The sequence below is a fragment of the Myotis myotis genome, unplaced genomic scaffold, assembly GCF_014108235.1.
Source record: "Myotis myotis isolate mMyoMyo1 unplaced genomic scaffold, mMyoMyo1.p scaffold_m19_p_1, whole genome shotgun sequence".
Taxonomy (NCBI): domain Eukaryota; kingdom Metazoa; phylum Chordata; class Mammalia; order Chiroptera; family Vespertilionidae; genus Myotis; species Myotis myotis.
In genome coordinates, this window is record NW_023416313.1 from 27,747,021 (window position 1) to 27,772,618 (window position 25,598).

The 25,598-nt window shown below is 38.6% G+C and overlaps 1 protein-coding gene across 1 annotated transcript in view; it reads right to left on the reverse strand.

Moving 5' to 3' along the window:
* Positions 1–462: 462 nt before the first annotated feature.
* Positions 463–25,598, reverse strand: part of KCTD8 (potassium channel tetramerization domain containing 8) — a 210,689-nt gene continuing 185,553 nt past the window's right edge. Inside the window, exon 2 of the mRNA XM_036332612.1 lies at positions 463–1,406. Coding sequence (XP_036188505.1) covers positions 946–1,406 — 461 coding nt within the window. The 3' untranslated portion in view covers positions 463–945. The remainder of the gene's footprint in view (positions 1,407–25,598) is intronic.

Genomic DNA, 25,598 nt, shown 5'->3' on the forward strand with positions numbered 1-25,598 from the left:
AAAAATTGAATATTTTAAAAGAAGAGTCCATAGAAACCAAGGAATTCTAATATATTTTCCTTTTTTAATAAATACATAAAGCTTTTTACCATTTCCCTCAGTGATTTTGATTAATATGATAGTAGGATCTTTCAGAGCATCATTATACCAATTTTCACAGCCTGATGTAAGAACTCATTTCACAGAAATAATCATGACTAGCATTAATATATGAATGTCAGTGCCATAACACAATAGTATAAGGCATATTTACACCATCTGAACATACAGAACACCATACACATACACACCAAAAAAATCACAGATCTAGAACAAACAAAACCCAATTTCCTAGACATCTTACATTAACAGGCTTTGCCTGAAACAACTTTATTTTTGCTTTTTTTTTTTTTATAACATATTTTCTTTCCAAATAACAAACAGACCTTCCCTATGTCTTGTGATTTACTTGTGACATTGTGCTCATGCAAAAATAATACTTGTTTTATTGCAATAACAGTTAAACAGTTTTGGATTTGGGTCCCAAAACCATCTTCTGACATTTTACTTGATGTTGCTTCATCCATATTGTCCTTTTAGCTGGAGTGATATGATGATTTCTTTTTAGTGAGTTACAAAACGACAAACATATCCAGTTGACCACAGTTCAAAAATCAAGATTCTAAGCTTCTTGATCATGCACATTGTACTTTCATCCTTGAAAAATGGTTCGAATCAGACACACCACTTTGATTCAACATTTACTGGTGTTCTTCTTTTCTTTTTGTAAATATTTCTAAAAACAACAACAACAAAAAGGAATGAAAGGAAATACTGTCCCACATTAACAGCTCACGAAACGGAAGAGCAGCAAGAATCACACTGACAATTGTTAAGACACAGTCAGGTAGTGACACTGGAGTAAACATTGAATGTCATTGCAACACTGTAGGAATGTGATCATCACTACAACCCATACTTCTGTAACAGTTCGGATTGCCACTGGCGTTTCCGCTCTGGAAAATAATCTGGAATGTGGATTTTTTTAAAATCCTGAATACACTTTTTCATTTCTTCTTCTACGCTGAGCTTCTCACAGACTTTCTTTTTGGAAAGATTGGTTTCCCGGGACTTGCTGATGAGTGTCTGAAAGAGTTCACTGTTTCTGCGTTTGTCTGGTGGGGGCATCCATTGCACAGGTGCTTTTTTGGAAGGGCGATCCAAGGTTAAGGTGTTAGGCTGGTGAGCTGTGGCCTGCTGGGCGTTGGCTGGGTTGTCCTGGGGGGTGCTCGCCTCTGAGTGGCTGTCACAACTGGAGGTGGAGAGCTCATTACAGGAAGTCCCACTTTCACTTCCTTTATCTGTGACTTTGTCATGTTTCCTGTCTTCATGTTCTTGTTTGGGTGACACCATTTTCTGAGATGGCCCTAAAAAGGATAAAAAAGAGTAGAACAATTGAATGAGAAGTGAAAAAAAGTCAAATTAAATAAACTTTATTTCTTTTTTGTTTTAAACCAAGAATATTTATATTAAGAAAAATGCTGTTTGTTGAGGGATTAAATACAACACTCAGTGCTGTTAGTCTACCTTCAAATACGCAGCATGCTGATTAATTATTTATAACATAAAGTTTGGGAGGTTTGCCTAAGGAACACTTCTGCCATAATGGGTCATCCATAACTTTATGATAAAAGATTGTTGCCAGGTATTATTTCCTGAAATCTGAAAAAGATATCACATGTAAATATTCCATAACCATGTCATTAGACACTTAGTTCATTTCTGTTCTAGCTACCAACATTGGCTATTCATTCTGCCTTTATAAGAACAGAGAGTACCATTGCTCACTTTTAAAAGTAGCAGCATTCTCCAGGCCCAGAGGCACAATAGCATCATTTATGCTTCCCAGGGGGTGGCTGGTTTAAATCTTATCCTCCCTCTTTTAATCTTGTTTCCTGTCTATTTCCTTGGGGGAGAATTATGCAAGTGCTGTAGACATATATGTGCCTACTCTTATGGTGAAAAAAGTATAGTTGAAATACAGTGTTCTCTTAAAATACAAGGCTTTCCATTTGAGGTAAATTACCTAGGAGGACAATTTTCAGAAAGTGATAGTTTGCTAAGATAATTATTTCAAATACACAAACAGTTCATTTCCAAGAAAGAGAGTATTTTATTACCCCTCGCCTCTGCTGTGAGATTAGGACATCTATTTAACATTTATTGAACACCACCACATACCCAGAACTATAATAAAACCTGATTAACTGGGGCCTAACCATTCAGAAATATTAAATTACCCAAATTTGGCTTTTTTAGTCAACTTTTATGAACAAGTTACATAAGTCAGAATGGGGGATTCATCAGTATTTTTGAATAGTTGTCCCGGGGGATTCTATTGTGTAGGCAGAGTTGATAAAAATTGGTCTAATTCATAGGGACTCATCTGAGCCACATATGGAATTACTTGGAAAGATTAGATTATTGATTCCTTGGTATCAATCCAAGTTGTCCTGCTTTAATGAGATGCCACCTGACCATTGGGCCGTTTAACAGATTCAGGTGACTTCAATGTGCAGCCAAAATTATGAACCTTTTCTAAGCCTATTATATGTGCAGTGAATTTATAACCAGTATGAGTAGTTATATTACTGAGAAGGGTGGGAAAACAAACTAACAAAAATATTTTTTACCAAAGCACCTATTATTTGCAACTTACTGTTTGGGTACTAACATCAATTTCCTATTTAAAATCAGAAAAAACAAAAGTTGATGCCAAAAATTCAGTTGAGTTGGATTAAAGATTTAAAAAGCTTTAGAACTTTTTGGAATGATGGAAATATCCTGTATCTCGATTTTACTGTTAGTCACAGGATTGTACACATTTGTGAAAACTGACAAAATTACATAGTTAAAATGGGTGAGCTTTTCTGTATGGAAACTATATCTCAATTAACCAAAAACAAACAAACAAACAAAAAAGCCCTAAACACCTTATTAAAGAATATGTACCTATTTGAGGGAAGGCCTAGCCATTATTTCATACCTGCTTTTTCTGCAATAGAGTATACCTAAACAAATGGTGATGTTTATAAATGCTTAGTACAAAAGTGCACTAGTACATTTCAGAAGCATTTGCAATCATGGATTAAAGAAAACAAAACAGCAGCTGTTTTTCAGTCTCTGCCATCTATAATAATAAAAGCATAATATGCTAATTAGAGTGGACATCCTTCCGGTCGTCCTTCTGGAACAAAGCTGGGGCTGCAGCCGCAGGATCCAGGCAGCCACCAGTGGCTGTGAGGGAGGGATCCAGGCAGCCGGGGCTGCGAAGGCCTACTCTTGCATGAATTTCACACATTGGGCCTCTAGTGACATTATAAAAGCAGAGAGTACCATTACTTAATTCTACAAAGTAACAATATTCTCCAGGTCCAGAGGTGTAATAGCATCATTTATGCTTCCACGGAGGTGGCTGGTTTAAATCTTATCCTCAGTCTTTTAATCTTGTTTCCTGTCTATTTCCTTGGGGAGAATTATGCAAGGGCAATAATTCCAGGGTAAAAGAGAATGGAGGTGAGCCTGAGGGGAGGGAATGAATGAGGTGCACTTCTCACATCCCTGGCTGATTTACTTACCCTGAGGCATTCTGAACCCTGCTTTATCCTCTGTGCTGGTTGGGCACAAGCTATGCCCTTAGAACCCCTAGCCTTATGGCTTTCAGTTGGATTCAATGGCAAAGACTCACAACACTATGTCTCACCCCAGAAATTCTGTCATCTGGTTGCCTCCCTGGACCGAGAGGCACATCCCTGGTCAGCAGTTATCTCTACCTCCTTCTCACTTCTCTCCTTTTCTTTTCTCTCTCCCTCCCTCTGTCACCCTTCTTTCCAGATCCCATTAAAATGAGGCTCACATCTTCAGGCCTACCCGTGTTAACCATGTCATTGTAACCGGCCTGAGGGTATTGCCCACATTAATGCATAATGTCAATAGTTAACTTTTCTCAAATCACCCAATTCAATGTGCTTTCTCTTTCTTCCAGAGCCCTGTCTGATAGGCCCACACTGGTCCCCAACCATCCTTTCCAATAACTAGGTGTATGTTACTTGTAGGATCAGTTTTTAGTGGGACAAAGTTTTTGTGGCAATAATATTGAAAGTGTTTTGACCTGGAATCAAATTCTAGCTCCCTAGCAAACAACCTCATGGCCTTGGAGCCGTACTTAGCGCCTCTAAGCTTCAATTCCCTTATCTGTAAAATGGGTATTAGTACTTTCCTCATGCGGTTATTTTGAGATTAAATGAAATACCATACAAAGGGTCTAGCAAAATAATGCACAACAATCAGAGTATATCATTGTCATTTAAAAAAATTCTGACAGGTGTTCAGTCCCATCCCTAGAGATTTTACATGTGCCAAAGGGTTTGTATGTGCATGTTTACATAGAGGTCGGTGTGGTTGGAGGAGCTGAAGCATCTGTTCATCTCACTGTCCTTATGGCTGAATGTGATCCACGCTAGTGTGACGCCCACAAGCCTAGTGAGACATAGGATACAAATAAATGCGTTCCGTCCTTTCTGTCAATCTTCTGCGTTACTTTAACCAGAAATCCCTAAAGAAAAATCGACAGTTTTCATTCCCACTAATGACTAAGGAATTAAACTGCAAATACCTGAGAAAACCAATTTATACTTAAGGAGAAATGAGAAATGAGAAATAATTTCATGTTAATAGGCACGGGGTAGAGCATTAGACAGAAACACCAGGCAAAATAAGAGTAGCATCCGAGTGGAAGACAGTACAGAAGGAGGACACAGGTGATCCTTGAGCAATGCAGGGGTTTGGGACACCCCACACACAGCTGAAAATCCATGCACAACTTTTGACTCACCCAAAGCTAACTGCTCATAGCCTACTGTCTACCAGAAGTTTTACTGGTAACATAAACAGTTAACACATATTTTGTATGTTATATGTATTATATACTATATTCTTACAATATGCAGTAAGCCAGAGGAAAGAAAATGTTATTAAGAAAATTATAAGGGCCGAAACCGGTTTGGCTCAGTGGATAGAGCGTCGGCCTGTGGACTGAAGGGTCCCGGGTTCGATTCCGGTCAAGGGCATGTACCTGGGTTGTGGGCATATCCCCAGTAGGAGATGTGCAGGAGGCAGCTGATCGATGTTTCTCTCTTATCGATGTTTCTAACTCTCTATCTCTCTCCCTTCCTCTCTGTAAAAAATCAATAAAATATATTTTTTTAAAAAAGAAAATTATAAGGAAGGGAAAATGCATTTTCAGTATTTTTCTATTTATTGAAAAAAAAAATCTGTGTATCGCTGGACCTGTTGCAGCTCAGACCTGTCAAGGGTAAACTGTCCTAGATAATACAAAATCAAATGTTTCCTTCTGTTTGTATTCACTGGGAGGGAATGCTTAATGACATACCCTAGGGAGAATACAGAGTTTCATAAATTCCATGCTTTAGCTAAATAAATTATATACAGTTATTATGCCTTATGGCATTACAATTTATTAATGAAAATAAGTCTCTGCACCCACCACATGCACGTGCACATGCACGGGCATGCACACACACACACACACACACACACACACACACTTTTATTATGCTCATATATCTCTACAACGAGGGAAGAGCCTTGGAAGAAATGGGTTTGAACTTGGTGCACTTACCAAGTCCTATTGTGCTGGTCACATAACCTCTTTACTATTTGGTCCTTACTGGTTAAAATTTTGGGATTGGCTCCTAAGTTCATTAATGTAATAAAGTTTTAGAGTTCTAAAGTACCCTATCTAATAAAGAGGGAATATGCTAATTGACCCTCACACTATCGCAAAGATGGTGGCACCCACAACCAATAAGGAGGGAATATGCTAATTGACTGCCCCACCCTCAAAGATGGCGGCACCCACAGCCACAAGATGGTGGTGCCGAGTCCCTTCAGCTCCCCAGCCACCCAGGGCCAGCCCGAGGCACAGGCAAGCCTAGGATGGCAGCTGCCCAGCCACCTAGGGCCACACGAGGCTCAGGTAACCAGGGCCGGCCAAGGCTTGCGCTCCCAGCAGTGGCAGCAGCAGAGGTGTGATGGGGGCATCGCCTTCCCCTGATTGCTGGGTCGCCTCCTGCTCCTGAGGGCTCGGTCTGTGAGAGGGGGCAGGCCGGGCTTAGGGACCCCCCCTCGCACTGGGCCTCTAGTATAATACATAAGAAGGGATTTTCCAGGCAGTAAAATTCTAATCAGATATTAAATATAAAATATTAAAGAGTTACCATTAATAAAAATTACCTTTTAGAATGGGGAAACAAATTCAATTTCCACTAAAGTACTTCACAGAATTACAGGCTCCAGGATAACTTTTTAAAGTTAATCAGTCCTAGAAGACATTATTGACTCACATTTGTTTCATTAAGTCTATTCTTGTCAGCAGGGACAGCAATAAGAATGATTTCTAAAGCAGGACAGTGTGGACTGGCTGGGCTCACATCCTTACCTTCTTTGCATCTCTATTTTCTTCCTTTTTTAAAAATATATTTTTATTGATTTCAGAGAGGAAGAAAGAAGGAGAGAGAGAAGGAAACATCAGTGATGAGAGAGAATCATTGATTGGCTGCCTCCTGCCCTTGCAGCCCCACACTGGGGACTGAGTCTGCAACCTGGGAATATGCCCTGACCGGGAATGGAACCGTGACCTCCTGGTTCGTAGGTCAATGCTCAAACACTGAGCCATGCGCACTGGGCAGGTTCTCTGTTTACTTAAGTTTAAATTTCATGGAGTTGTGACAAAGATTACATGAGTCAACACATGTAAAGTACTTAGGACGTATCTTGCATGGGTACTTGCTCAAAATGTTAATTATTATTATTCAGCATAAGTACCCAGTGTTATTTGGCCATAGTACGGCATATCTGTTTATCTAAATACTAGAGGCCCGGTGCACAAAAATTTGTGCACTCGGTGGGGTCCCTCAGCCTGGCCAGTGCCCTCCTGTAGTCTGGGACCCCTCGGGGGATGTCCACCTACTGGCTTAGGCCTGCTCCCTGGGGGATTGGGCCTAAGCTGGCAGTCAGACATCCCTCTGGCAGCCCAAGAGCCCTTGGGGGATGTCCACTTGCCAGCGGGGAGCAGGCCTAAGCTGCAGTCAGACATCCTTAGCATTGCTGAGGAGGCAGGAGAGGCTCCCGCCATCACTGCTGTGCTGGCAGCTGTCAGCCTGGCTTGTGGCTGAGCAGAGCTCCCCCTGTGGGAGCGCACTGACCACCAGGGGGCAGCTCCTTCATTGAGCGTCTGCCCCCTGGTGGTCAGTGTGTGTCATAGTGACCAGTCATTCCCAGTCATTCTGCTGTTAGGGTCAATTTGCATATTACCCTTTTATTATATGCCTGGTGCATGGGTGGGGGCTGGCTGGTTTGCCCTGACGGGTGTCCCAGATCAGGGTGGGTGTCTTGCTGGGGTGCTTGGCCAGCCTGGGTGAGGTGCTGAGGGCCGTTTTCAGGTTGGCCACACACCCTTCAGGGTGGGGGGATCCCTGCTGGGGTGCCTGGCCAGCCTGGGTGAGGGGTTATGGCTGTTTTCGGGCTGGCCAAAACCCCCAGCAGGGACCCTCACCCCATGAGGGTGTGGCCAGCCTGGGTGAGGGGCTGATGGCTGTTTGCAAGCTGGCCATGGCCCCCAGCCACCCAAGCTCACAGTGGCGGCTGGCTGGAAGGAGGTATCTGGGATTTATTTATCTTCTATAATGGAAACTTTGTTGCCTTTAGCGGAGGCCACTGCCGGCAAGAACAGGCAGGAAGCTTGGCTTCCTCCATCGTCGGAGCAACCAACCCTCCTGCTTGCTCCAGTTCCGTGGCTACCGGCCGCCATCTTGGTTGGGTTAATTTGCATATAGTCACTCTGATTGGCTGGTGGGCGTGGCTTGGGGCATGGCAAAGATACGGTCAATTTGCATGTTTCTCTTCTATTAGATTAGATTGAGAGGATTGAATGAGGAATACAAATACTTCCATTTTAATTCTGGCTCTGTACCTGGTACTTATGAACAAATGAATTTCAGGCAAGTCTCTTAGCTATTTTCAGTCTCAGTTTTTTATCTATTAAAATAAAATAAGGATAGTACTACTGTCACATGGCTATAATAAGAAAGGAGATAATGTCAAAGCAATTTTGTTGTCAAAGTAATTTCGTTGTAAAGATCTACATAACAGATTTGAGAGATTATTAAGCATTACGTTTTCATGTACTAAAAGGAACTTATTTGAGACAATAAAACACACAAGCTCTTTTAAGTTATGAAAACATGTAAATTTAAAGCAACAGTAAAAACATTACATTAAATTAAATTAAATAATTTGAAGGACAATGGACCAAATTTGTAAAATTGGGAAAAACAGGGCTTTCAATTAATTTGATTGGGTTATATTACAGTGACATAAAAAGGAGGACATAATAGCTTTTCTAAGTCCTTTGGGTGGATAGTGTAGTAAAGAATTTAATTGTTACTATTTTTGTCTTTAAAAAAGACACTGACTCTAGTTAGTTGTGAGTGTGGGGACCTTCAATGTGTTCTTTCATATTATTTCTTGAAATACACAGGCATTTCCAAGGGAAGTCTATGTGAACAACTGCACATTTGAGAGAACCATTTATTTTTTTACCTGCCTAGTGATGATAAAAAAAAAAAAAAAAGACTGGATATGTAAAATATTTCTGCAACAGGCACAATTCTCAGGAGGGAAATTGCCCTTTAATAGTACTAAACTCAATAGTGTGTGAATGTTTATGTGGTACTTGAACAGAATGAATCAATCTATCTTAAATATTAGCACTACATGCCTTTGAGTTTTAAGCGCTTAAATCAAAAGGGAAAAAACTCAATTTTCATTAGATAAGCATTTGTTAAGCACCTGCTAGGTACCAGGCATAGTGTTAGTTACAAGAGCAAGGACACGCACACACTCACACACTAAGCACAGTAATGCAGCTGTCACTAAAGTTTGACTAGGACATGAAGAAGGGACCAGGAGTACATTGTGTTTGGACTGAGCTAAGAAATGAAATCATTTTTAATTTATCAGATACATTTTCATAGTAAATTGAAACTTAGCAGTCATACAGAAGGTGTATTCATTTTAGAGTAAAAAGGCTATGGGAATAAATAAAAATTAATTTATATGTAGTCCCTACTTAACCACTCTTATGAATAAAGGGATATAAGAAAGAAAGGAAACATAACGAAATGCAACTTAAAAAAAGAAACAAGTTGTGGTCTTCCTTCCTTTCATCCTGACATGATTGATCACTAACACATTCTTCTGATTATCCTTATACTTCTTCATTTTTACTGTACTATTCACTTAAATGTGTCTCCCGGTCCTAAATTGTAAATCTCTTGAAGGCAGAAACTGTGCCTTTCTAACCTACTGTGAAGCCTTGATCATAGTAATTGACTAACCAAAATAATAAAATGTTTGTCATTGCTAGGAATTCCTATAGAATCTACTACTGACTATACAATTCATTTGGTACTTAGTATTCGCTCCTTTTTATGTTACTAAATATTCAGCTAAGTGAGCACAGAGCAGTAGGACTGTTCCCATCTTCCCCACACAGATGTCCATCCCAAAGCTACACACGTCTGGTGTCCCATCTTCCTCAAAAAGGTTATCATTTCAACGAGGCAAAGGCTGTGTCCTCTGTTTCTTTGTATCATACAGTTCAGGAGGCTGATTTGTTGTATCACTGAGTCAAAGATGCTAATAAAGGGAATAAGCAATTAGGAAAAGTGTGAGAGAATATACATTTAATTGAACATATAGTGGAGGAGGTTTTCAAAAGTAATCTGACCACCTTCCTCTCATTCTCTGCATCCGTGTCTTCCTATCCGTTCTTTCTATAGATGATATTCAAGGTCACCTTTGGCTACCCAGTGGATTCATCTTTTATCTCCCATTGCTTTCCAGGTCTTGTAATTCTAACCTTGCAGTGGCTCTTCAATCTAGATCCGCACTTATGTTCCTATGTTCACCAGTTACAAGAGGTTTCTCATTATTTCTTACTGTGTCTCTTAACCAGTTTTCTGACTCCACTTTAGTCTCCCTTCAAACCATTCTCCACACCACTGCCGTATAAACATCCCATAGTCTAATTCCTTAAGTCCCCCCTTGTACATAAACCTGTTAAAGAGTTCCTCTGCAAAAGGAAATCTGAGTGCCACATTCTGGCCTTGAGGACTGTCCTCAGGTTTTATCACCCCAGCCCATCTTGCAGTGTTCCCCACAGAGCAGCCAAAAGACACTTGTTGTTTCTGGGAAATGCCTTGCCTTATCCATGCCTGTTTCCCTCCATCTGGATTGTATTCCTTCCTGCTTCCATGCCCTTCGAAGCCACTCCACACAGTGCTTTCAGCATAAACTCTTCCATGCTCACATTTGGATGTAATTTCTGGTGAGTTCTCACTCTCTTAATGACCCATAGTACAACGTTTGAATCTATCTCAAAGTATTAAGGCTATTTCGTCTGGGAATAGTTATTTCTGTACTAATTTTAACTTATATCTCTGTATGTCCTGCTCCACAAAACAAACACACTAACACAGATACAAACTACATTAGTCACTCTGGAACAGAGGGGTTTCTTTTGTGAGTTTTTTTTTAACCTTTGGATTTCCTGGTGTACCCCCTCCCACGACTAGGTTCATAACAATTCATTTACTAAATTAAATGAAATCAGTATTATATACTAAAAAATGTCTAAGCACATAGGGAATTGTTTTAGCCCCAAAGAAGTTCTCTTGTGGTTTGTTTTGTTTTAACTAAAAAAGATAAACCCAAGTATAACTGAGCTTACAGGGTGTAACCAAGAAAAAAAAAAAAAGGAGAAAAGATGAGCCTTTTTTGGTTACCTATAAATCTATAAGAAGGACCTCACAGTCATTCTAGTTAGTAAAAATATTCTTTGGGGACAGTCCTTATATTATCCCTTTTCTGTTGTTAAAGAGAAATAAAAATATTTAGTTACTATAAATAATGAGGAAAAACAATCCCTTTCATCTACTGAAGAATTTTATCTCACAGGATTATCTGATTACATCATATGGTTTACTGATTACGTGATACTTGCACCTACTTATGTCTAGTAGTAAAGTTACTAGGTGTTCACTTGTCTTTTCAGGAATCTTAGCACTTGCAACATGGTGATAGACCCGTCGCAAGAGGTCTACATTTAAAACTGATCTCATGGAAGCCAGGATTCTATGGCACATTCACCATTTTTGTGTTTAAAAAACAAACAGACAAAAAAATCCAAAAAAACAAAACCAGACAGATGCCAGGCTCCTTTTAAACCCTGGCATTAAGACGTGCTCACTCCCAGGTTCCCACTTCTGACTCTACCGTTGCTTATTGTTGATATTGTCAGAGGGTTGTTGTGTTTTTTGCCACATATTTTCCAATGACCTTTCTTTTCACTGGCACATGCAGATTGAAATGGACAATTTATCTGTTCTTCAAGCTCGTGAATACAAGCCTACTCTAACTTGTTCCACATCCATAAGCTGTGGATTGGAAAACCTACATGGTGCATGGCAAAGATTAATGAGAGTTTGTATCTACAACATGACTGATGGCTCAGGAGGGGAAAACAAGGCATTCTGTAAATACAAATTGGGGTTGCACGTATGATGTGCTGTGTATAACAAATTTATATGAACATAAAACCATGCTGGTTATAAATTATCATTGCCTGTTATAAAATACTGAACAGCTGTCTCAAACCTGAGAAAAAAGGCTTGGTGACAACAGGGATGCAGAGCTGGTGAGGAGGCAAACACACACACACGCACACACACACACACACACACACACACACACAGGCTAATACGCTGGGGTTCTGGGAGCGGTAGCAAGTGCAGGCAGAAAGTCATAGTTGAGGGGACTGTTATTTGTCAGATCTCTTCAGATCTTGAGTGCCTGCCTGCCTGTAAAGGTTTTCAAGTACTCCCAACAAGGTCAGCGAGATGCCACTTTCTGTCGCTGTCAGACTATTTAACATGAGTGCCACCTCTATCCACTTTGAGATTTATAAGAGGGCCTATTCTGGAGGCAGCTCAGTGTACAATCACTTCGGCAAGTACAAAATGGGAATGTACATGCTCACAGCAGAGTTCAGTCTCATGTTGGGTGACCACCGGAACAAATGCTCGGCCTTTGCACATATCAAAACTGTGCTTGAAGTGACGTTCTGACACCTGCTCGCTAGGTCAAAGGTGTCTGCAAGAATCCCTTTCTAATCCCGCTTAAGAGAGAATAAGACTATGGAACCTTTCTCCTCGAGTTGCTTTAAGTCAAGTCAAGCATGAAGAAGAGCCTTACAATAGTGGCCTCAGAAAAGATATCAGATCCTAATCCCTGGAAACTGTAAATGCCACTTTATATAACAAAGTCTTTGCAGATGATTAAGGATTTTGAGATCTTGAAATTATTCTGAATTTTCTAGTTGGGCCCCAATCAACCACAGGTATCCTCATAAGAGGAAATTGGAGGGATATTTGATGCACAGATAGGAAGAGGAAGCAATGTGACCACAGAGTCAGTTGGAGTGATGCGGCTACAAGTCAAGGAATATTATCAACCACCAAAGCTGAGGGAAGTTAATGAGTCAGGCATAAGAAATATAATCAGTGTGTATTTGTGAGTAAATCTTTATAATAGAAATATATATAATTTAGGAAATCCTGGGGATTGACTTTTATTTGACTAACAGGGACATGTGCCCCCCGACTTGCCTTAGAACCTGTGACTAGGGTGGCGAAGGCACAATGATGGTCCTAGACTAAGATGCTGATCCTTTCCTGTGTCCTGGGGAAAAAGGTCTGTCTCCAAAAGTAGATAGGGATGCAAGGTAAACGCAAAGACACACACACACTCTGTACTTTATTATGTCAGTGTGGTTAAATTCAGAATCACGATGTTTTATAGTAAAATAAGTGTTTCATACCATCCCAAGGCAACATGTCACTTTGTGTCATCTTTTCCTGAGTTTAGAGAGGCAAACAAAGTAATGCAACCAGAACAGTTTTACTTAGTTCATATTTTACCAAATGAGTGCAAGTAAGGAATGTCCATTGAACACTTACTATTGGCCAAAAACCATGCTAAGTGCATTACCCGTAGCTACTCATGTAGTACTAACAATAACTTTGCAAGGCTCAGTGCCTATGATGCCCATGTTACACATGAGAAAACTGAGACTTAGAAGGTTATATAACTTGGCAGGTCACATTTGAAAGAGACAGATTCAAAGGGAGGTCTGTCAGATTCCTGAGTTTGTGCTGACTTAAGCTCTGAGAAACAATGCCTCACATATCCTGACCATGCCAGCTCCCCTGAAATGCCACAGGAGAGCTAAAATTACTCATGAATTTTAATCCCTGATAAAATTAAACTAAGGTGCATATCTATAAACATTTTGCGATAAAAGTGCATAATTGTACCTGAGAGTTAGAATTTCTTTAGATCATTTGAAATAAAGGATTATTTTACATCATGTCTAACTATTTTAACAAAAAGTAAATAAAAAAGACTAAACATATGAAAATGTGGACTGTGCTTTCTAACTCAGTTCCTTGTGACCACTACTGGGACCAAACCACTTTAACCAAGCAACTTTGGTTTATCAAACTTAAGATTTTCACATTTCAAAACAAATGCTAATTGGCAGTATCTTTACAATGCATTTTTTTTTTTTGTGAATTTAAAAATTAAAAACAATCCTCTTACTTTGATTGGATAGGTACAGGTCGAGAAACAAGTATGGTTAAAAGAAAAAAATTATATATTTAGGATATAAATTCTACCATAAAATTTACAGGGTAAACATAATTAGACATTTTTTAAAAAATATGTTTTTATTGACTTTTAGAGAGAGAGGGAGGAAGAAGGATAGAGAAATAGAAACATTAATGAGAGAAACATCACCAACTGGCTGCCTCCTGCACTTCCCCTACTGGGAATCAAGCTGAAACCTGGACTTATGCCCTGACTGGGCATGGAACCATGACCTCCTGGTTTATGGGTCCATGCTCAACCACTGAGTCACACTGGCCAGGCCAAAAATAATTAGAAAAATATATAAGATGATGTAGAATTATAGCAGGGAAGAAACAGTGAAAATGAGAGACTCATTTGGATTCATGACTAGTCAGGCACTATAATTTCGAAGATATCAGAATTATACTTGTACAATAGGGCACCTTTAAGATTGAACCTTTCAATGATGTTCACCTCTTGATCAAGAACGGTCCTGACATAAGGCCAGGCATTTTTTGCAAAGAGCTTTCAGAGTCTAATTAAATAATGAGTCAGTTCTGTCAGAGTTGAGATGCCTTGAACTGTTCATATCACTTTATAGTGCATTTTACTTTAAACCTCATCTTTCAATAGCAGCAGTATCATCAATCTCCCCTTCTGACATGAAAGCCTTAAAGATTAAAAGCAAAAAATTGTGCAGTGATGCTAATGAAACCATTTAAGATAAAATGATGTACTGGTAACACCTTTTATGTGGATCAAGCAAAGTGGCCATGTAAAGGAAGCCTTAGCACTGGGGATGCATTTGGAAATCCATGTTTAATTACAATATATATTAATGATTATTCATTCAAAGCTTGAAGATAGACAATCATTTACTACATGAGGCATTAGGACTCGAGAGTGCTCCCCGAATGATGCATGTTGAATGGGTCTCCAGAAAGAGCTGAGAACATAGGATTCACAAAAATGAATAGTGTGCGCTGACTTTATGTAGTTCAGTGAAGGTAACCTGGGGTGGCCACCTTCTGTTCACTTTACAAAACTGATACAAATTTTGTACAATTGGAATAAAAAATTCAAATATATGCACTCCTTTTAGGGCAAACATTTCCATAACAAGGAACTAAACTAGAGCTACCATTACTCAATTACAAGGACCATACTATATAAAGATCACTAATTAATTGGAAATTGTGATTTACAGTATAATTGATTTTAATACAATTGTGATTGCATATTGGCATTAGAGAGAGAGAGAGAGAGAGAAAGAAAAGATGTTGAGATGAAGACTGAAGACTCAGAATTCCTTTGCTTGAATGGCTGGCTGATCCATTTACCTTTACTAGACTATGAACTATTTTGCCTGGAAAAACAGCAAGGTCAAAGCCAAAGATGTTGAAGGCTGAGATAATTCTGATTTTTTGATCTGTAGATCAAAAAGAAAATAAGAATGGCTGTTTGTTTTTTATTGGTTTTGTTCTATCCAATTTTGTCAGTTTTGTTTATAATCAAAACATGCATTTAACTAGAAAAAAAACTTTATAATAAAAATCTTCAGTATTATCTGTCTAAATTGCTCTATGCTTTAACTACTTTATCAATAAGAAAAATATTGTTTTTGGTAGTATGTATTCTATTTAAAATATTACCTTTTAGCACAGTACATTCCAAAAAACTCAAAGCAATTATAAGGGAAATGAATCACATTCACATCACTTTTTTTAGTACTCTATTTTTATAGAATCACCAGGGAATAAGGCATCAAGATTACAGAGCATTTCCTACTCTAGTGCATATAGTCCAAAAGGGACAGGAAAGGAAATGGAGGAGATTGAATAAAAATGTCAGGCCATTTTTTGTATTTCCCAATCTCTTACAAAACCTTTTAAATTTTAATGGGGCGGGGGTGTGCAGAGAGAGAGAATGAATGAATTCAATCCTTGCCTTTGCTACAAAACAAGAAAAGTGTCACTAACAGAACAGATCTTGGGGAAATTCTGGGTGACACAAAGCAGATGGAATCAGTCTAAAGAAGAGTAGAGAACACATTAGTTTCACACACACAGGAAAAAAATAAAAAAGAATGATTCAATAGAATCCAAAGCCTGGAGTAAACTAATAAAAGAGACAAAAGGAATCTTCAAGATCTAATCTAATAAGCAAGCATATCCAAATGGTTTTATAGAAATGATAAGATGTATGTTATACAAACTGAACCAGGAAATGGAAAATAAGAGAAAGAAAAATTCCTAACCAATTCTGTAAGCATCAATAACCCTGACCTCCAATCCAAAGAAAAAATACATACAGAAAAGAATATTGGGGATCCATCTACTTTATGAACCTGGATGTAAAAATCTTAAATACAATTTATACAACTTTAATCCAATAAACTATCAAAAGGATAATGTATCATAACCAAGTAATGTTTATTTCAAAAATAGAGACAGTTCTTCACCATAAAACATATAATGCAAGATAAAAAAAAAAAAAAAGAGAAAATAATGTAATTATCACACTATATAAACAAAACATTAGATCGAATACAATACCCATACTTGATTTAATTTTTTCAAAAAACAGCCAAACTAAAAATTGGAAAAAATAATTTCTTAATAATAGAGGTATAAAAAGTATTTCTATCCAAGTCAATTAAGTCCAATATGCCTACTATTAATACTGCTATTCAATTTTGTACAGAAGGATATCATCAATAACATAAGTAGAGAAAAACAGATAGAGCTATTGGAAAGGAACAAAAGAAGCATCATTATTTCAGGTGGCATGATATGATCCAGAAAAACTGATAAACTCTTTAACAGTTTCATAAAGAGGCTAGATAGAAGAGTAATGGCTTTCTTTTACATCAGCAATGCCAATGAAAAATATATATATTTTATAGAAAACAGATCATAGCACAGCAACATAAATTTTAAAATTAACTGTGGATAAGTTCAACAAGAGGTAGATAAAATAACTTTGGTATTATTGTACTTTATTGAGGGACCCGGAGAAAGTAAATAAATGGAGAAAAAACTATATGTTCCCTGATATGATAACATTTAAAGATGAAATTATCTCAAAATAAATGTATAAATGCAATGAAAGACTAACACAAATCTCAATAAGATAATTTATGTAACTTGCCAAACTGGTATTCAAATAATTTAGAAAGAGAAATATATAAGAATTACATGTTTTGAGACATACAAAAAGTCTAACAGACTTGCCTTCCTGGATATCAAATTATACTTTAAAACTTTATTAATATTGCAACAATGTGGAAAATCATGTCAGTGAAATGGAGTGAAAAGTGCAGAAACCAAACCATGTATTTATAGAAATTTGGTATTTCAATTTAATGGGGAAACAATGCACTATTCAGTTATTTGTATTAAGGTAGTTGCCTATCCATTTGGAAAATATATATATATTTATACCTCATATTATATATAAACATAAATTCTGGATCAATTAAGAGCCAAATGTAAATAATAAAACTATCAATGCACCTGAAGAAAATGCAAAGTTTTTGGAAAATAATTTTATGCTGGTTAAAAAAAACTTAGAATCGATAAAGGTAAAGCATGTTGAACTTGCTTTATAAAATGTAAACTTTCTATAGGATCATGGTACCAGCACAAAATTAAAGACTAGTGATCACCTTTAAAAACAACTCAACAAATATAATGTATTGTGACCCAACTGAAAGATGATGGAGGTTAAAATATCATTGGTGATGAAAATATTGCAAAATGGAATTAGTGTTAGGGAGAAACAATTTTGTTATCATTGCACTCTAGAAATAAACTGACCATGTCATAGACAGAACCAGACAATTACAGACACCCTTTCAAACACCCCCTACCCCCAAGGGAGGCCTGACCCCTCTAAGCTTCATGGCATAGAGAAGCAAAGCAAAATGCATCTTTCCTAGAAGTAATCAGGTCACAAATAAAAGATGCTAAAAGCTAAAGGAAGCACTCCAATCTAATAAAGGTAGCTTTTCTAGGGAGAAGCCCCTGGGATTAAGAACAGTGAAGGGAGGCTCTCCTTCTATACTTTAATTTTCAAAATTTGCAGTGAGTATGTTTGCATTACTTGTGATGAAAAGAGCAGGTGGGCAGACATGATAAGAGACTTGGCTTCAAGTCTTGGTTCTGCTGGTAACTGGCAGAATGACTTTCAAGAAGGAACTCCAACAATGTGGACCCCAATTCGTTATTGTTTCAACGGGGATGATATTTTTCAGTTCTGAAGTTTGCAAACATCCCAGAATAAGGATTTGGGCAGTTAGGGCCCAGTGTTTCCTACTGGCAAGACCTAGTATCTATTGCCTTGACTCAAAACGGTCTCCAGCCACAAGCCCACAGCATGTATAGAACGTTCAGACCTGGGCAATCAAGATGAAACCATACCACACACAATACCAGGTCATGGCTGCCTCTGACGAGGGTCTCCTGTGGATTGCTGGAAGGGGAGCGGAGCTGTCTATCCAGTGACCCATGTACTGAAGCAGGGCAGTCCTCAGTCTGACCTGCAGACTCTTCTTGCTCAGGGGGACCAGATGCTTCTCCCAGGTCATGTCATCTAAACTCACACCCCTTTTGCTCATCCCCAATTAAATTGGAAACTTCTAACTGAGAAGGAATTATGCCTGAAATAGTTGCCACAAGCCAAGCTTTGAGCACAGACAGGCCTGTGTTCAAGCTCAGGCCTGCCTACTTCCTGGCTGGAGGTGACCATTGGGAGGTTACTGAAACATCTCCCCACAATGAGTCTTCTTGTCAGTGAAGATTAGATGAGATAGATTATTATATATTATTAACAGTAATAATCACTCAACATAAACTTTTACTACTTGTCCACTCCTTTTCTAAGAGCTGAATTTACAACAACCTTGCAAGAGTCTCTTTGTGCCCAATATCAGATGAGAAGATACTTGGAGATGGCAGAGAAGTTGATACTAGTACTTGTGCTATTGCTTTCCAGCTGTTTGAATGAGTTACTTGAACTCTCCATAAGTCCGATTCTTTATATGTAACATAGAGGTTAAAATGTGTCTTTCACATGTTTGGCCTTGCCCTTAGTAACTACTCAGTAAATATTTTTAACTAAACAATTGAGTAAATCTTTAAAGGCAATGTAAATGGTAAAGCATGGTGTGCATGATTCATCATGCTACATAATCTTTCATGTGCTATTTGATCAATCTTGTCTCGGGGAGTTCAACCCTGCCCACCCTATTCTAAGTGGTCACCCACCTCTGCTTCTGCCCTGATTCCCATCCCAACTGAAAAGTTCTCACTCATCCTTCTGCTCTGTCCCATATTATTGGAATACAAAGCTGTTTTCTTGACAAACGTGTGTATCAACATGGAAAGTTAATGAAACCAAACATGTATCACCTTCATTCTGTGGAGGGGGTAAATTTCCCTGCCAGCTTGTGTTACTCATGTCAACTGCTACACACGCCCTGAGCATAGCATACTAAAAACTCCTTCCTGGAGGAAAACACCGCTGCCTCCTCCAGGAAGCTACAGTCAGGATGAAAGGTGCAATTGCTTCGCCTGAGGAGTTTCATTCCGTGCTCTAAGCATGGGGAATAGCTTGCTACTGGGTAGATAGTGGTATAAACAGGCAGAGTAAGCCAGGATGAGAATCCCAAGTACAAAGACCAGGCTGAGATGACCAATTATGACCTTGATGGTGACACCAGAACTTCTTGTGGAACTTGAGAGGTAAGTATTGAAGTCCCAGGAAATTGGGATAGGCTAAGAAACCCTGTGTCTATTTCAGAGTTTGAATCTTTGAGCATTGCCTTTAAGAAGAGGTTTCACTTGGCTTTCTTAGAAAAGAGAATGTCTTGATACCCCAGCAATGATCTCTACAGTTTCTAATCATTACCATACTTGTAAAACAGTAATTGCATTCAGGGTTTAACCAAAGGCACTATTGGTCATTATTTTTACTGAAGTTTTACTGAGTCAATACCATTTGATGACACCTCTCAAATCTGCCCCTGTGCATCCTGTCTCGTGAAGGACCAGCTAGAAGGGGAAGTAATTAGTAGGGAGCACAGCCACAGGGACCTTCAGAAAACTGTGCCACCCCTGGAATGCATCCTAATGAGCAGAATATTGTGCCTCCACCTCTTATCACTACTTCCAAAAAATGAAGCATTCCCTAATTAGAGTCATCATATTAGCCCACAAGATAAAAAGCATATAGAAAATTGCTCAGGCCTGCCCACGAGGGCATCGAACCCTAGATGAGAAGTTCAGTGTGCTCCAAAAAGGCAATGTATGCAAATTTTTTATCTAAAAAGAAAAAAAAAAAAGATCTTGTCTAGGAGTAGAATAATTGGTCTGCAGTTATTGAAGCCCTGTGCCTCCCAACTCTCACTGGCACACTGCCCTCCTCTTCCATTTAATTGTCCTCATAAAACTCCATTGGAACCCCCTCCCCCAATTATAAATACTGAAATTACTGAGTAAGGCAAAGTCTGCATCATCTTATTAGGAATTAGAAATAAGATTAGGGAGGATATATTTATTTTTACAGTGTTTATCAGTTCTGACTTGATAACTGATGCCAAGGCAGAAAATTACAAACCAGCTGAAGGCTCATCTTTGATTCACTATCTAACTCTCTAGACAATGTGGAAATTTATTTATTTGTTTATTAAGAGGATTCAGTTTCCTTGCATGTGGATTTCATTTGAGAGTTTGTTATTTTATAAATGGCATCCTCTTGCTGTTTAAATATTCTAATAAAAAATTAAAACAAAAAAATAAAAATGGTGTTTGTTCTGGAATCTTGGGTTTCTACTCCGTTACACGCAATAAACTTAACGATGTTAAAATGGGGCTTTTCTGAAGGGTTTTTATTATGCACACACAGCAGGGCTTGCTTTAAAATGGCTCCTCTTGTGATGGGAAACAGAGAAAAGAGATATGATGGGCCAGGGAACTTAATAAAAGTATATGAGATTCAGAATTCCTGTCAAAAGGCAAAGTACCCACTAGGGAATAAGGTTCAAAAATGATTTTCATCTTTTTGAGTTCACTCTTCAAGCCAGTAGACATTTTATTTTACAGTCCTTAGGGGAAAAAAGGTCTCCGTTCCCTTTCTTTTACCATGTGTAAAATAAAAATATAAGATAATGAATTAAAAGAAACAAACATATCTATAATAATAAAAGCATAATATGCTAATTAGACTGGACGTCCTTCTGGATGAAACTGGAACTACAAGGGAAACCCAGGTCCAAGGTGCCTGCCGGCGGCCAGAGGGAAGCCAGCCTTGGTCCCGGGTGCTAGAGGGAAGCCAGTGCCAGTAGCCAGGGGAAGGAAGGCCTACTCTTGCATGAATTTCATGCACCGGGCCTCTAAAATACACACATATATATAAAATACACACACTCGCCCACCTGCCTGATCGCCCGTGACTACTCACCTGCCTCCCTGATCACCCCTAACTGCTCACCTGCCTGCCGGATCACCCCTAACCGCCTCTGCCTGGCTGCCTGATTGCCCCTAACCACTCACCTCACTGCCTGATCGCCCCTAGCCACTCACCTGCCTGCCTGCCTGATCACCCCTAACTACCTCTGCCTCAGCCCCCGCCACTGCGGCTTCAGCTGGAAGATCATCCGGAAGTTTGTCCAGCTATCCGGTCTAATTAGCATATTATATATATACACACATACACATATGTATACATATATATACTAGATGTACCGGTTAATAATGTGGATAATGTGGATTTTTTTCAATAGATGGAGTTACACATATGTTGATATATATGTGATTTGATATGTATACTATTTTGTTGTATTGACAGCAAGCTTCAAAACTTCATATGTCAAATTTTCTGAAGGTGTTAACATCATAGATATTTTTATGCTTAAAAATGTCAAATTTCGTGCCAAAAAAAGAGCATTTGTGGGAAGTTTTAATTCATTACTTTATTTTGAAGAAAAATGCTGCTGAAAGTTATTGTATACTTCAGGAAGCTTATGGTGAACATGCTCCATCTCAAGATACTTGTGAACGCTGGTTTAAATGCTTTAAAAGTGATGATTTCGATGTGAAAGACAAAGAACGCCCAGGTCAACCGAAAAAGTTCGAAGACCAACAATTACAAGCATTATTGGATGAAGATGCATGTCAAACTCAAAAACAACTTGCAGAAAGATTAAACATTGCTCAGCAAACAATTTCTGATCATTTACAAGCAATGGGAAAGATTTTAAAGGAAGGAAAATGGGTGCCACATCAACTGAATGAAAGACAAATAGAAAACTGAAAAGTCATCAGTAAAATGTTGCTTCAACGGCACGAAATAAAGTCTTTTTTGCATAGAATTTTGACTGGCGATGAAAAGTGGATTTATTTTGAGAATCCCAAATGCACAAAATCATGGTTCGATCCAAGCCAATCATCAACATCGACTGCAAGGCCAAATCGCTTCGGAAAGAAGACAATGCTCTGAGTTTGGTGGGATCAGGAAGGCGTGGTGTGTTATGAGCTTCTAAAACCAGGTGAAACCTTTAATACTGATCACTACCAACAACAAATAATCAATTTGAACCACACTTTGATTGTGAAATGATCAGAATGTCCCAGAAGACACGGCAAAGTAATTTTGCTTCATGATGACGCACCATCACACACTTCAAAACCAGTTAAAGACACGTTAAAAGATCTTGCCTGGGAAGTATTAACCCACCCGCTGTATTCACCGGACCTTGCTCCTTCAGATACCACTTGTTCTGATCGATGACACACGCACTTTCTGAGCAGCCCTTCAAAACATACGAAGAAGTGGAAAACTGGGTCTCTGAATGATTTGCCTCAAAACAAGAAAAGTTCTATTGGGACGGTATCCACAAATTACCTGAAAGATGGGGAAAATGCATAGCTAGCGACTGACATTGCTTTGAATAAAGCACTTTTGATGTTTCTCTTAAAATTATCATGTTTTCTTTGATTACAAAACCCGCCATTATTAACCGGTACGCCTAGTATATGCAGAGACACATTGAAAGCCTGCACAGATTGGAGAGTGAAATGTAAAGTTGGATAGCTACAGAGGAGCTACACGACAGAGATCAAAGGAGATGATGGAGTTCTAGCTAAATAACTCCAAGAGGTGAAAGCTGCTGGGCGTTCTAGATTGGAGGAAAGGTCTAATAAAAAGCAGAGTTAAAGCTGAGGCCAGAAGGCAATTAACCTATCTGAACTCAGGTTGAGATCTCCCTATTTACATGCCCAACACACATATTTTTGTTGATATTATTTAAATATTCTAACAGGTAACGAGATAGTAGTTACCTCTTACCTTTGCTTCAGAATTCTTTCCCTGAAAGTGTTTTCCCCGTCTATAAAACATAATGCGCCTTTAGTGCATCTAAATCCCCTAAGAGCATTGGGAATTGGAAACTGCTGTTCAATGGGTATAGTTTCAGTTATGTAGGATGGAAAAGTTCTCAAGAACTTCTCTAAAACACTATGATTAGAGTTAAAATATACTGCACACTTGAAATTTTGCTAAGAGGGTAGATCTGATATTTTCTGTTCTTACCACAATTAAAATTAAAAAGAGAGAGTTTTACAAAAGTCAGATAATCACAGTAATGATTCTTTCCAGTTCTCTAATTCTCTGGGTATATCTGTGGCCATGAAAAAAAATGCTAAAGCATTTTTCTTTGTTTAATGTGTTTATCCCCTATTAATCACAGTAGTTTTGTTTTGAAAGGGAGAAGATAATCTTGAAATTTTTTCATAAAATAACCAAGAAAGCAGTCTTATTAAATGGGAATATAGATTTAAGCCATTAAGAAATTATAAAGCAGTTTGCTCTAAAATTGAGTGGTTCCTTTAATGCTATTTATTTCATTATTATTGTCTGCCTTAAAGAGCATCTCTCCATTATTGGTTTTGCTAATCACATAGAAAAAAATTACTAAAAAACCTCCACAAAATTTCAGTTCAATCTGATAAACAATTCCTGGAAGAAGGAAATAAAATCCATTTCCTGTAGGAATAGGGAGAAGGGGCACGACCTCATCTCTGATAGGAAGATAGGATGGAGGGGGCCACTCTCTCCTATTTCACCATGTGCGTGGAGCCTGGGTTTGCAGCCAGACACTCAGCAGTATAGCTCCTAGGAGAGTTTCCACTTCACATTAAGGGAGGAGCAGGAAAGCTTGCTCTCTGGGGGTAGGCAGAGTCACTGTCACTGATACGGAAGTGACAGCAGGACACGTCACATGAGCAAGTGGGGCTGTAACAGAGAGAAAATGCACCAATCACCTAGAGGCAGAAATGTGTTCATTCTGGGTCTACCTAATGTTCATAAACAATATTCTGTTTGACAAAGACTTCCCCTCTCATTAGATCTGTACATCTGCTTTATTTTTCCTGTTTTTGTAACTTCACAATTTAGACACAATCATTAATTTTGGAGCATGTGTCATGTTTCATACAGGTGCACACATTTCGATGCTCTTGTGCTTTTCTGCTAGAGCGGGTTATTTTCTTCTTAAAATAGTTCTTTTATAGAATAACTTTGAGGACCTGTTTATAGTAAACTTTCTGCTTTTGCTTATCTATTTTTTAATGTTTAGTGTAATTCTAGGAATAATAGTTTTGCTGAGGATGTATTTCTAGCTGGACTGTATTTTTTTCTTAGTAATTTAAATGTATTTGTCCAATGTCAGCTGATTTCCATTGTAGCCGTAGAGAAATGTCGCTGTCATTTAGCTGATCTTTCTTTTGTCTAGGTTCTTTTAGAAAGGTTGGGAGGCTTTAGCCTACGGCCTGTGTCCTATACGTATAAGGCCCTCAAGCTACTAGTAAGAATGGGTTTATATTTTTAAAGGGTTAAAATAGAAGAGTATGAGACTGTAATCCTCCCGACACTCAAAGCCTAAAACATTTAAAACATTTACTTTGGGACCCTTTTCAGAAAAAGTTGGCTAAACCCTGTCTCATTTTGCTGGTTTATCTTATCTCTTTCCCATTTTCTCTCTCTCTCTCTCTCTCTCTCTCTCTCTCTCTCTCTCTCTCTCTCTCTCCTCGGCCTTTTTGTTTTGTAGTTTCTCTACAACATAATAGGTGTCTATTTTGTTTATTCCTTTTTATACAACTTAAACTTTGGGCTGGTAAACTTATAGGTTTGGTCTTCTAAAATAATGTATATAATTGTTTTTCAAGTTGTCTCTCCTTTACTTTTTTTATTTATAGGACTTCCCATTCTATGTTCCATGTCCTGTACACTCTTTCATAATTTCTAACTCCTTTGTATCTAAAAACTGCATTGTGGGTCATTTTTCCATCCCTATTAAAAGGAGCTTTAGAGGTAAAATAGGCAACTTTAGGGAGTTTTAGGAATGAAGAGGGTCCATGGGGGAGGAGGAATACACAGATGGGAGACATGAAGACGCCAGGGTGCTTATCTTACTTGTACAGAGGACAGAGAAGTGCCACAGGCAGATGAAACATTTCTGGCCTACACAATTAAAACAGCCATAAACCAAAGACAGACAGGGGTATCTCTGGCCTGAGCAATTAAGGTGACCATAAGTTAGACCAAAAGTAGCCCTGACCTGAGAAGCTGGGAGAGCTATAAGATAAAGCATCTCTGCCAGCACAATTGGGAGAAAACCACAAGAAAAATCAAAAGTGACTCCAACCTAAACAGGTAAGATGACCAAATGAGGAAGAGTGTGGATGTGGGGGTCCTGGGCTAAGTTCCCACGGTAGAAAAGGAGGATC